Source organism: Fringilla coelebs (genome assembly GCF_963513975.1).
Source record: "Fringilla coelebs genome assembly, chromosome: 5".
Taxonomy (NCBI): Eukaryota; Metazoa; Chordata; class Aves; order Passeriformes; family Fringillidae; genus Fringilla; species Fringilla coelebs.
Genome location: NC_140033.1, coordinates 10,221,940 through 10,234,483, shown reverse-complemented (window position 1 = coordinate 10,234,483; position 12,544 = coordinate 10,221,940). Strand labels below are relative to the sequence as shown.

General features: G+C 36.5%; 1 protein-coding gene across 5 annotated transcripts in view; it reads right to left on the bottom strand.

Annotated features, from left to right (window-relative positions):
- Positions 1-415: 415 nt before the first annotated feature.
- The window catches only part of CACNA2D1 (calcium voltage-gated channel auxiliary subunit alpha2delta 1), a 353,676-nt gene continuing 341,547 nt past the window's right edge, over positions 416-12,544 (bottom strand). For 2 of the 5 annotated variants that reach the window (XM_084206726.1, XM_084206728.1), the window contains 4 exons: positions 11,841-11,953; positions 8,831-8,913; positions 7,430-7,518; positions 416-990 (listed from right to left, as the gene is read on the bottom strand). In XM_084206726.1, the coding sequence (XP_084062852.1) occupies positions 954-990; positions 7,430-7,518; positions 8,831-8,913; positions 11,841-11,953 (322 nt within the window). In that variant the 3' untranslated portion in view covers positions 416-953. The remainder of the gene's footprint in view (positions 991-7,429; positions 7,519-8,830; positions 8,914-11,840; positions 11,954-12,544) is intronic. The other 3 variants (XM_084206727.1, XM_084206729.1, XM_084206730.1) reach the window with 2 other exon arrangements.

The window sequence follows — 12,544 nt, the reverse complement described above, 5'->3', positions numbered from 1 at the left end:
TTCAAATATCACAAAGACATTTTTTATTCACAAGCATTTTTGTTTCAGCCTTTGAAGAATTTCTACTAGCTTTATATGTAACTGCATTGTGAAAAGGAGGTGAATATTACATTGAAATTAACATTTTTTTTCTGACAGAAGATTACACCAAGTTTAAGATGAAAATCCCTTTTTTCATTACACTTTCCAGTACCTCTGTATTTTGAAAAACTGTAGTTTTCTCCCTTCCCTCCTTTCTACATACAATATCAACCTACCAAAGCTTAGCTGTAGGATTCATTTTGGAAAATTAACCACTCATCATAAAGCATTTCAATCATGCTGAACTTCTGGTGAAGTTCTGGCCAATATTTTCATTTTACTCAACAAGTTTGGACAAAAGTGATGTTAAAAGCAGCCATTGTGGTGCTAGTAATGTATCTTGGGGAGAACATTTTCCTTTGTTTTTTTTTTTTTTTTTTGGTTTTTAAACAACTGTTCATGTAAAAGAATATAAATCTTCAAGATATCCAAAGCTTAAAAGAAATGAAAACCATATACATAAGCTGTTGTTAGGGGAGCCCTTTTACATGAAGTCATCAAGATTACAACAACAAACAAATGAATAAACGAAAGGATTTAGCTTTCCCCAGCGGGGCAGGTACAGAAATCAGTTTGGACGGCATGGATGATGCAGCATTCACACACGGGTGAGGATCTGACACTCCAACATGCAGGCATCGTGGCGCCCCGATGAGTCTGGCAACGCGCGATCGCCGACACGAGCGCCGCTGTTCTGCTGCTGTCTCGGTAGCTGACCCTTTCGAAAATGGAACTGAGGCTATCGTTTTGGCCAGGTCTCGGTTAAGTAATGCAGGTTTTGGTTTAGCAAGGTCATAACTGGCAGTGTCTGCTGCCAGATAACAGCCAAAGCAGGACCAACTGAATTGCTACCATAGACCACAGTGATGGACTCAGACCAGAGGCCCCACCGCAGTCAGCCGAATCTTCCTGTCGACAAGGAGAGAAGAAAGCATTTCGTATTAATTACAGGGAATTACTGCTTGAGAAGCAATCTACAGATAGTTTTCATTATTTTGAACTGTCATTGAGGCATCCTTTTTGGTCTTATATATGTTATTTTGCTAAAATAACAGTAAAATAATTCCTGGAAGTTCCTCTGATTTTTGGTGCAAAGAGTGGCGCTATTACTTTAAGTGTAAACACGGGAGCATTAAATACTTTCAAGGTTTACAGCACAAGCTTATGAACTAGATGGGATACTTACACCATCCATCAAGAAATGCTACGGAATATACCTGGGGCCCCCAGTAAACACCATCTATATTGCTAAAAATTGCACTCATTTGAAGATTTTGAGTATGACTTTATGGTGAGAAAAGACAGAAGAACAGATAAATTTTCAAGTTTAGAAAACAAACATCAAAATATGTTTATGTCCATTTCATCAAATGATTGCACAATAAAATGAATAATGGTCTGCAGGTGAAGATATGATCAAAGAGAATGAAAATCCTTTTCTGCCTCTGGTGCTCTATTCAAGTACAAGAAGAAAATTTTCTATTGCACTACTTGTACATGCTTGATGCAGTTAGAAGCTCTCTCTCAGCTGCACTGCTCTCATGCATCAGTAACTATTCCTTATGCCACAAAGCAATCACACCACTCTTCCTCAGTCCTCTCCACCATTAATTGCTGATCTTTGGTCTCTCTTTACTTATAATGCTTAATACCTTTCACATGATGGACCTATTCATTAGTTTGGCTGAAATACATTTGATACCTGTTCTGGAGCCTGTAACACCTTAAACCTTTTTTCTCAAGACTGATAGAAACTCTGATTAGTACCTAAAACACCAGGAAAATTTTCCCCTCTCCACTTTGTCTGAGAAGTCTGAGATGCATGGGTAGCTCTGAAGGCTGCTAATATTCAGTCTTTCTCTTGTTTTCACAGTATTGTGCAACCATGGTATAAAAAGACACTTTCCATATTCCAAAAGATTCCAAGCCTCCAAGGGCAAGAAAACAATGTAGGTGGAAAGGAATTTAGGTATATTAGCAACTGGGGAAACTTCTTTAACAGGAGCAATATGTACAGGGAAGGATAGACAACTGAATCTGAACAGTAACAGACTGGATGCTGGCAAAGAAATTAAAAAATATATATATAACAGAAAGCAGAGGAAAGCCAACAGGCAGGGAAAAGCTCCTGGTTTAGACTGACATGCCACTGAGGCATAAGCAATTAATACTTAATATACCCCAGACAAGGCTAGGGTGGGTGTGTGTGTGGGTGTGTGTGTGTCTATAAAATGTAAAATCATGATAAATAAGAAAGAGTCATTAAACAACCTTTGATTTATTAGCAAATTTCCTTAGGAAAATTTTGCTATCCTTAAGCAAAACTTCCCGGCTTTGGAAGAATAGCAATGCAGGATATCAAGTTTACTCAAATGGGCAAGAACAAGAAAGTACAAAAAATGGAAGATCAGATATAAACAGGAAATGGATGGGGGGGATAAATAGCTCTTTGTAACCTCTTTGCAGAATATACAGAAATGATAATAGAATTTTTTTGACTAAACTAAAACCACAAAGCCAAATGCGATGTTAGGGCAACTCTTTCATTAACAGACGTGTAAAGACAGAATTTGGAAATTGCAGGGCATAGGAAAGACCTTCAATGAGTTCTTTATAAGAGCTTTAATGGGTGAGAATTTTAATGTTATTTATTCTGCACACAATGCATTCTTTAAAACTGGTAGGTTTCCAAAACAGTTTGGGAAAAAATATGGAAAATCAGATAAAGGAGACAAAGTAGACTCAGTACATTATCAGGAATTATAGCATTCACCAAGAGTCTCCTTTGGAAACTTGGATGCAAAAAGCCCCAACAATCCCAAGCCCAAAAAAATACCCCCAAAAATAGCATTCCATTTCCTTAGAAAGAAATAAAAATTCATTTTGTCCTAAAGCAAATACCTCATGTTGGTTGCCATTCTTTATTAATAGTAGCTTTTTCCAGACATATCTCTTTCATGTGTTAGCTTTATAATTTAGTTGTGTAGTTTTGGCTTAGGCTTTTTGTTTTGTTTGGGTTTGTTGTTGCTGTTTTGGTTTGGTTTGGTTTTTGGCTTTATTTCTTTTTGGTTGATTGCACTCTACAAGTTCAAAATTCCTAAGGTTTCTGGTCAACAAGAAGTCCTAAGTGAATTCTGCTGCACCAAATTTGTACTAGGATGCTAATATTTCAAGATGCACTGAACATTCTGGTTTATTTAGTTTGGCTCTGTCACTACTTGCATCTGCATTGTGTCTTGTCATGCAGCTTTATTTCTATTTAAAGCACTTAAAAATAACCCTGTTGCTTCTTCCACACAGTGACTACCATTAAAAACAGAATTATCAGTAAAGGTTTCCTCTCACATGAATACAGTGAATGGTACTCAGTGTTACCTCTTGGTATTTATTATTCTTATCACTGAAATTACTTAGAAGAGTCATCATTGAAGAAAGAGTTGAAAGCAAACCAGGAGATTTAAAATTTCCAACAGACAGGAGATGTCTGGAGAGTATAAGTAGTAAACTGAAGGTCTTAAAAAAAAATAGGCATAACATGAAGGGAAAATACCTTTATAGTGAAAATGGCATCCTGTATATCAAGTAGGCCTCCACATATAGAGTTATACAGGGCTCAGCTTAGGTCATCTTGCATTAGACCAAATATTGCAAATTATGTTGATAAATTAATCCTACCACCACATCTTTTTGAAAATACCCTCCATTCTGTTATCCTTTTCTATTTGCTCTATGAGTTTTTTATTTTTTTTAACCACACCACAATTTCTCAACCACTCTTACATTCATGAGTCATAAAATGTAATATTCCTATCGGGTTGAAATGAAGTATTTTGGTATCTTTTTTTTCCCCTCCTTAAGACTACACAGAAAAGTTTTTAAAGGGTTCACAATCCACAATAGTGGAGAATATCTTGGAAGCCTCAAGCAGGACAATCATTGTCTTATTATGAACGACAGCATTAAACTGCACTGCACAAAAGTATTCAAGGTTTATACACATATTTCAAGCTTAGTGAGATTTAACCTCATGTTGATCAAGGCCACATTAAATTTCTGAGGTTTGTAGACCAATTTGAAGTGGTAAACCAGCAGTTCTGCCAAGAAAAATTTCTAAATATTGTCTCTGGAATCAGTTAATTCTTTTGTGACCTAAGCTAAAACAAAAATAGTAGTGGCAAAGAAGGTACAGTAAATCCTATCTAAATTAATTTTTTTCTTCACAGAATTTCACACTGCAATTTTCTTCTGTGCTCTCACTGCTGTCAAAACTACAGGAAATGTGAAAATATAAAATAAAAAAGAGGACAAAATCTGATTATGTATTTATTTATATGAATTAAAACAATCAACAGTCCTGTTAAAATAAGTGGGATTCCATCCCCAATTTAAAACCAAATTGAGAAAAATGTCAGTTTTGAATGATCTTCAAAATGCCTTTTTTAAAAACACTTCTCCTCTTCTTGAGCTTTAAAAAAACTTTTCAGCTGTTTCACGTTAATGTTATTTTTGAGATTTCTTCTAAAGTATCTTATAACAAAGATATACAGCATTGTTTTATCTTCTCTTTACATTATCTTATCTTTACCTCTTCTAGTGCAATTAGACACTGAGCTATTTTTAAGCAGTTTCACTGAAGTTTTCCAGCCCATGACATTAATCACACAAATCCTGAATAACAGATCAGCTGGGGATGTCCTCTCTTTGTTGTCTTCAAAATTATGTCTGTGTATAAATTCTCTTTGAAGAAAGAAAGACTTGTAAAAGAAATTGGAAAGAATTGTTGTAGGCTGCTTTCATTTCACCAGAAGTGTATGAGAAATTTCTTGCATTCATCACATCAAATTTTCTTGCATGCTTGAGGTAGAGACGTGTCAAATCCAAATGTCATCTTCTTCATGTCATGCCTTCCTATGACAACTCTAGGTAAGGCTGTTCTACAGCATCGCATACCATGAAAATTATTTAGCACTTTCAGAATGGAACTGAATGCTTGTATAAAACCATGCCTTCATTTTTAAGTATCAAAAGAACATATTCATTGCAACATATCAGCATTTCCTTGAAGACATTGCCAGCCCAAAGTTTTAAAATGCAGTTGGAACTATAAATACATTTATACACATATATGCTAAGGCTATAAACATGTTACTCCTTTGGAAGTGCACCATAACTACTTAATGTACTAAAACTTTGTTTTTAAATTATAATAATTCATCAGAACCCACTGTGCTACTCTGACTTATAAAAGGGTAAAACATCTGCCCAAAGAACTTCTGCTGTGTCTTTTGCTACCAATGGATTACCTCAGTCATACCTTTCATAAGCATGTATTTTAAATGTTTCATATAACACTGCGAACACCTTTGCTTTTACTCAAGAGTAATTTCTGGTTTCAATGCATGGTCATTCACAACTTTTGGGTTACCCTCCCTTGTCTGGACTACCAGACAAAGCTGTCAAAGGTGTAGAGCTCCCCATGCACAGACTGGGGACACAGGCAATTCCACTGGGATGTATCCAGTTGCCTGGGCTGCTGCTAATCACCCTCAAAGCTCCCACTGACATACCTGGAAGCTGAGGGAAGTAAGACATTGCCAGTGGGGCTAAAAACTTGTACATTTATTTTCTTTATTCTCAGGCATAGCAAACAAAACCAGTGTGCATGTACAAAGTCAGAGCAAGCCATTTGAGGCAGTGATAATGACTATTTTGTTATCCTTGATGAAAAGTAAAAAAAACCTGTCAGGTTAGTGAACCTGATCAGCTGGATTGTATCTCTCTTGGCTTCAGTGATTTTAATATAACTACACAGATTAATGTCCAGAGAGAAACCAAAATGGCAAAGTTATTAAAAAAAAAAAAGATGGATGAACAAAATTACCTTTATAACTTTCTGCTGCCAAAAGCTTATCAGCTAAAATTATATTCTGGGTGTTTCCCACCTTCAGTAGAAAGCACATTTTGGGCATAAAGGATTCAGCTCAAGGTGAGTCTCTGCTGCTTTATGTACACTGGACAGTAGCTTTTTAATTAAAGAAAGCTATGTGCAGAGCAAATTGCATGAGCAAGAACATGAGATGCTAATCTAGATTTTAATGTGAAATACTACTGGCTCAAAGAAAGGCCTTTCACCTTTCCCTTCAACCTTTTGCCACGGTTGTGCAAGTTCCTAGGTTTGCAGGAAAGCACATCCTTTAAATACAGAATAAGAAACTTCAAAATTACTTGAAAAAATAAACTGTTAAACAGAATTTAAAGGTTTTTTTCATTTACATTCAAGATATATTAATTGACACTTTCCTTAAGTATAGAGAGAATATAAATTATTGTGAAAATTACTTTTCCAAATTTCAGTTAATTTTAATATTTCATTAATTTTCAATATTTCATTACACTAACTCTGAAAAATGCCCTGTAAGCTCTCCGTTCTGCCTCCGTTTGCTTTACTTTGATAGACATGTGAGTATCTCCCTCTAGTGGTTTTCAGAACAATGTTGATCAGAACCCCCTTCAGGCACACATTTTTTGCTCTTTAGCTCAGCAGGTCTCTTGCAGACATGTCACTGGCACAGGGACCCGTGATGCAGTCCCACACCATCAAATGCAGCACAGCCCAATTGCCAAGGCTTCAGTGTGAAGCCCCAGAGTCTGCATGTGGTCAATATACAGGAACTTACCTATGTAGTTAATCAGAAGCAAAACCTCACCTTGTGCTGTGATCAGGCAATTAATATATTTAGGTTGCCAAAAATTAAGAAGTAAAAAAAAAATATTATTTTATTGAATTCCTAGTTTAACCAAATTGGTGCACATCATTATCTTCCATCATTAACTGTTGAGTTCATTTGAACGCAGTGAAAACTCCTTACTCTCCTCAAAAGCAACACTCACACACATAACATTCATCCTTGCCACCCCTAAGTAAAGCTTTACTTTCACAGGTATGCTGTCTCTTCTATTTGCTTTAAATCTTTATTTTTATCTGTGAAAAAACTTTCTTCTTCTGTTCATTTTAACAAGGACAAGGAAAAAATTCTTAGAAGTGAAGGATGCGGACTCAGCTGGTACATGTGCAATCTCAAAGAGCCAACCATAAAAATCCAACAGGTTCCCTTGTCTTTGTATGTTCTATGGGAGAGGCCCTCATGTTTAGTAATTGTGATTTATAAGGCTCCAGACAGGTTTTTTTTCATATTTAATTTCCCTTAATATTGCAACAGTAATTTACTCCAGATTGTTGCTTTTGGGACTCACTTCATTCTGTTTTCTTTTGTATGCTCAGTAAGTAAAAGAGTCTGCTAATTTTTTAAGCCAAGAACAAAACAAAAAATTAGAGAAAGTAACTGACCATCCACACCACATGAAAACTTGCAGAAAAATGAAGATAGGAGCGGACATCATGGCAGAGGCACGACTCGTTGTGCATATAGGCTGATCCTATTAATAACGGGCAAAGTAGCAAGTAGAGGAAAGGAAAGAAAACACAGAAAAAAAGACATACAAGATGAGATATCATGCAGATTGCTGGCAGTTAGCAGAGTTAATGTGAAAGCATCCACCCAAGAGCAAGAGATTCACAGCAAATTTTGCAAATAAACTTAATCAAAACAATCCACTGTTACAAAACACATGACTTACACATTGATCAGCACACCAAGCTAGTGAGCAAGAGTTGTACTTTCACACACAATCATATCAGGATCATTTGGATTATTTACAATGGCTGGATAGCTTTTGGATGGGTTTTCAACTTTATTTAATATTTATTGGCCAGTAAGAAGACTTCCTCTTTAAAAAAAAATTAGTTGCTAGAAAAATGCATTGAATAAAAATTCGGCAAACTTTTTAAATACTACTGACATCTCAGGAATTGTGCCCCATTGCAAGAAAAGCAGAGAACATACTGGAACAAATTTTGGTATACAGCAGTTATAGACAACTAAGTGCACTGGTTTGGGACAATCTTTCCCCTTCAAAAATTGCAGAATTGCATGAGGCATTGAAAATGCATTTATAAATTTTTCAATTTATAAAAACTAATGCCAGGCACTTCCTTGTTCAGTACTATTTGTCTTGAGATTTATTCTGAATAATTTGAATTCAGCACAATCTCTTTTGTATCTTTGAAAGGTAACATAGAAATAATATTAAAAATAGTTCAGATACGTGGCATTGTTATAGTTTTTCTCTTCAAAACTAATGCATTCAACACAGAAGTATCAAACAGCATAAGCTTTGGTGATTTCAGTAAAGCAATGCACTTTTAAACCTGCTAAGAACATGACCTAAAGGCAGTATAATTTGTAAATTAGAAACAATGTCTTAAACCATATTTAAAATTTAAATAATTTAACAATAATTTAAATAATATTTGGAAACATTATTATAAAAATGCTACTTCTAAGCCAAGATTATTGTATACTTGTGCAAGCCATTGAAGTACTGATTTTCACAGTACCATACAGAGTATGGTACCAAAAAACCCCAACAGTTTTACGCTCACTGATGATACTTTAGTGGGAATCATGTGTGAAAGTGCAATGGTTATAGGACAGGCAGATAAGAAAGCAGCTGTTAAGTTTATGTTAATTGAAATAAAGCAGCTATGGTCTAGAGTGAACAGTATGTTTAGTGATAAAAAGATTACCAGGCACCAAGGAACATTTAAACACAGTTTTCCCTGATCATCTAAAGCTGCTCTACAATTGTTTTTAAAGGTAGTTTTAAAATCTTACGACTTCAGTTTTACCTGTTTGGCTTCATCAAAACAGATTTCGGGGCCTTTTCTGTATCTCGGTTGTTTGACCATTTCACACGGATTTGGCCCCTCATCTGTTTCTCTGGTTAAGGAGTGTCACTGTTTTTCATGCATTGGATATGAGCAGGATCAACATTCTGTTTTTATTTTTATGGCAGGAGAGAAGATTTATGCTCATTCAGATAGTGCTGAAATAATTCATAGTTCCTTGTTTAAATTCAAAAAAACCCAACCATTTAGATAAATCAAAATGAATTATCTCTTTTTATACTGCTATAATCAAGAAAATAAACCTCCTTCAGAACTTTTTAGAATATTTTCAGAACGATAAACAGAAATTAAAGCTGAGTTCTTTCAACATTTTCTGTGTTGCTTTTATTATCATTGCATAAATATTTCCAAAAATATTTCATAAAGCAGTAAACTTTCAATGGTCCTGATTAGTTATAGTTTATGTCACCACTGAGTTACTCTGCCATAATGAAGACACACAGTAAAAGCAATGAAACTTTTTTTGAAAAATAATGTCAGATATAGGTTGAAAATAGCAGTGAAAAACTACTGGCTCTATTATGGGTACACTTACATAACCTCAAATATCATAGAAAAGATTGTGCCACTGTAGGCTTTGTAGTAAATGACAGGAGAACTACTGAGATCCCATTAGCATTTCAGTGATGAAGGCAGACAGAAAATGCTGTCCAGGACAGCAGGAGAGAAAGGGGAGCAGTGAATGCCATTAATTAGCAAACTGAATATATGAGGTACTGCTTTAGCTCACATCTCTGATATCCTAATTGCTGGTGTTAAAGTGTTCTTCACACTGTACTTCACACATGCCACTGGCTAATGAGGGGCACAAGTCATTGCAGCAGGCTTGAAAGGCATGGATATGGCAAACTGCAAAACAGCCTTCTGGTGAAACCTGCTTATATTGCCATTCATTTTTCTAAGCTTTTTTTTTTTTTTTTTCACTCCAGGTAGGTCACATTTTAAAGCTATTAAAAGAACAAAGTGCCAGAACTTATCTTAGTAGCTCTAATTTACACTTGAAGCAATCCTGTCCATGCACTACCATGGAGTAGTACAGCAGCTTCAGTGCAACAAGTGGAGAGGCCAAAGGGGAGAAAAGGCAAGATGATGGGGAATTTATTTCTGCAGATCTGCATCTGCCTTCATTCAGATATTATCACTCATCTCCCCTTTTCTTAGCTGTGGTTCAACTGAAAGTTGAAACACAAAAATGATCCAAGAGACTGCATAAGCAAAGCTGTACCAGCCAAAAGGAAGCAAAGTGTAATAATATTCATCTAAATAGCACCCAAAGGTCATTTTGTCTGCTTGGGTGATCTTACGCTACATCTGCATTTCACTATGTACCTTAGTTACAGAAAAGAGTTGAATAGCTTAGTACTGCATAGTTAAACAAAAATAAAACAGTTCCTTTAGTCAATATAAGCCCCCCCCAGCTGTTCTGACTGCCATTTCAGGTAATTTACTTCTTTCTAGTAGTTTTGGGCTCCTCAGGGAAATGCAAGTCATGTGCCCCTTCCCATCCATCATGCTTCATTTTCCATAGTGAGCGCTGTCCATAAATCCATACAGCGAAAACAGTTGACCAAACTGTCATGGACTGAGGCCAATTAGAATATTAGCCTGAGTTTACATAGTTCTGTGATGACACCCCAATGTAACTTCCTTTTCAGCCCAAGCGTAGATGGAATTCCAGTTTTATTAATGTGGCAATGAATGCATTGCTTGTGCCAAAGAAACACAGTCATCTGTACCACCATCTGCTTTTCTTTCAGGAGTGGGAGAGGCTGTCTCAACTAACTTCCTGACATGGACAGAGGTATTACTAATTGTTTTCCTTGTTCTGTCACAGTAATCCAAATTATGGTTTGATTTACCACTTCTGGCACGCTGTCCTCAAGCCTACGTAGAAGAGAATGGCTGAGGTGAATTTCTCCTGACCTAGAATGTGTATATTGGTTTTATGTATTTCCATCACCATCACCTGCAGTTATCTACTGCAATGAACAGGCTAAAACAGAGAGATTGGCATAAAGGTGGTTGTAAAATAAAAGTCTTTCACTTGCATTTAACTTCAAAGCTTGTGTTGCAGGAACTCTGCCTAGCATGTAAGCCATGTATGTCTCCAGCCAGCTCTGAAGACATTCTGTACAGCTGGATGAACCTTTGATGGCTGATGCAGTTACCACAAGAAGTAAGCTCATCTTTGACACTGGCACACACTAAAGTGCCTTCATCGACTAACCAACATGCAGCATCTCATGAAGAACACTCCCATTCTGGCCTTTTTTTTTTTGTTATTTCTCTAGACAGACATACCCTTGTCTTTTCTAAATGCTGAACAAACCCAGGACACAGACTTTCCTTGCTTGTGCTCTCAGATTCCAACCTCCGGTGGCCCTTCCCTAGACTCCCTCCTGTATGTCAGTGTGGTCCTGGGAAGAACACAGAACTCCAGATGTGGTTTCACCAGTGCTGAAGAGCTGGGATGGATCAGTTCCCCCATCTGCTGTCCCCAGTCCCCCCAGATCTCACTGTCATGGCTTGGGATGTGACCAGCCCACTTCTCTGCAAGGCACAGTGCCAACTCCCAGTCAGCTTCTTGTCTACCATGAACCTCCAGCTTTTTTCTGCAAATCTTTTTGTCACTCTGTCCCTAGCCTGTCCAGCTGGGCAATTATTCTGTCCTGGGCCCAAGATTTTACATCTGCTTTTTTGAAACTTCATTAAGTTCCTGTGAGCCCACTTCTGTCTAAATTCTCACAAATAACAGCTTTGCTCTCTACCTCAATGACTGCTGCTTCACATGATTTGTGATATCACCCACAAATACCTGCTACTTCAAGTATTCCAGTGGCAACCATGGCAATAACATAGATAAGTGGTTCATTTCTCCCCAAATAGCTTCCAGTATCCCATAGCCAAAAATCAATCCACACTACTAAATAACATGATTTTTAAAGGATACCCGGCTTCTCCGCTTGCATCAGTGGCTTTGGGTCACAGGAACGGCACAGCAGCTGGCTGTCACTAATAATGAACACTAGATTGGTGTTGGAAATCTTCTCTGCATGATAAAGTCTGGGAAAAGAGTAAAAAAAAACCTATGTTTAAATGAAGTAAGGAAAATCATATTTGAGAAGGACACACAGTATTGGAATAGAATAATCCAGCTTCACAGATTTAGTCTGCTTGCTACTGTTTATCTTTTTTATTAACAAACAGTAGGAAAGATTTATAATAAATTTTGTAATCTTTTTGACATTTCCATTGTACCCCTTTTCAACTAGACTTGTTAGTGGAAAAATGGAAAAGAGCACAAAATGTCTTTAATTGAATTAATAGTTAGCTCTGTACTGCTACCACAGTAGCTGTAATGAGAAATAGCATCAGTTCAGCATCAATTAACACACACAAAAAAAAAAAAAAAAAAACAAAAAACAACCACAAAAAGAAACAAACAAAACCCCAAAACATAAACCTGTCTGTAAGAAGGTCGAGAGAGAAGCATGGAGTATGCATGTCATGTATTGGATGTGAATTTGTTGTATTTTTATATCCAGATAATTCTACAAAAGGTATTTAAGATAGCAAGGTCATTTTCAGTTTATAAATAAACCCAATGCATACTAGCAACATGGAGGAAGAAGTACAGCAGTTGAAAAAATGTCT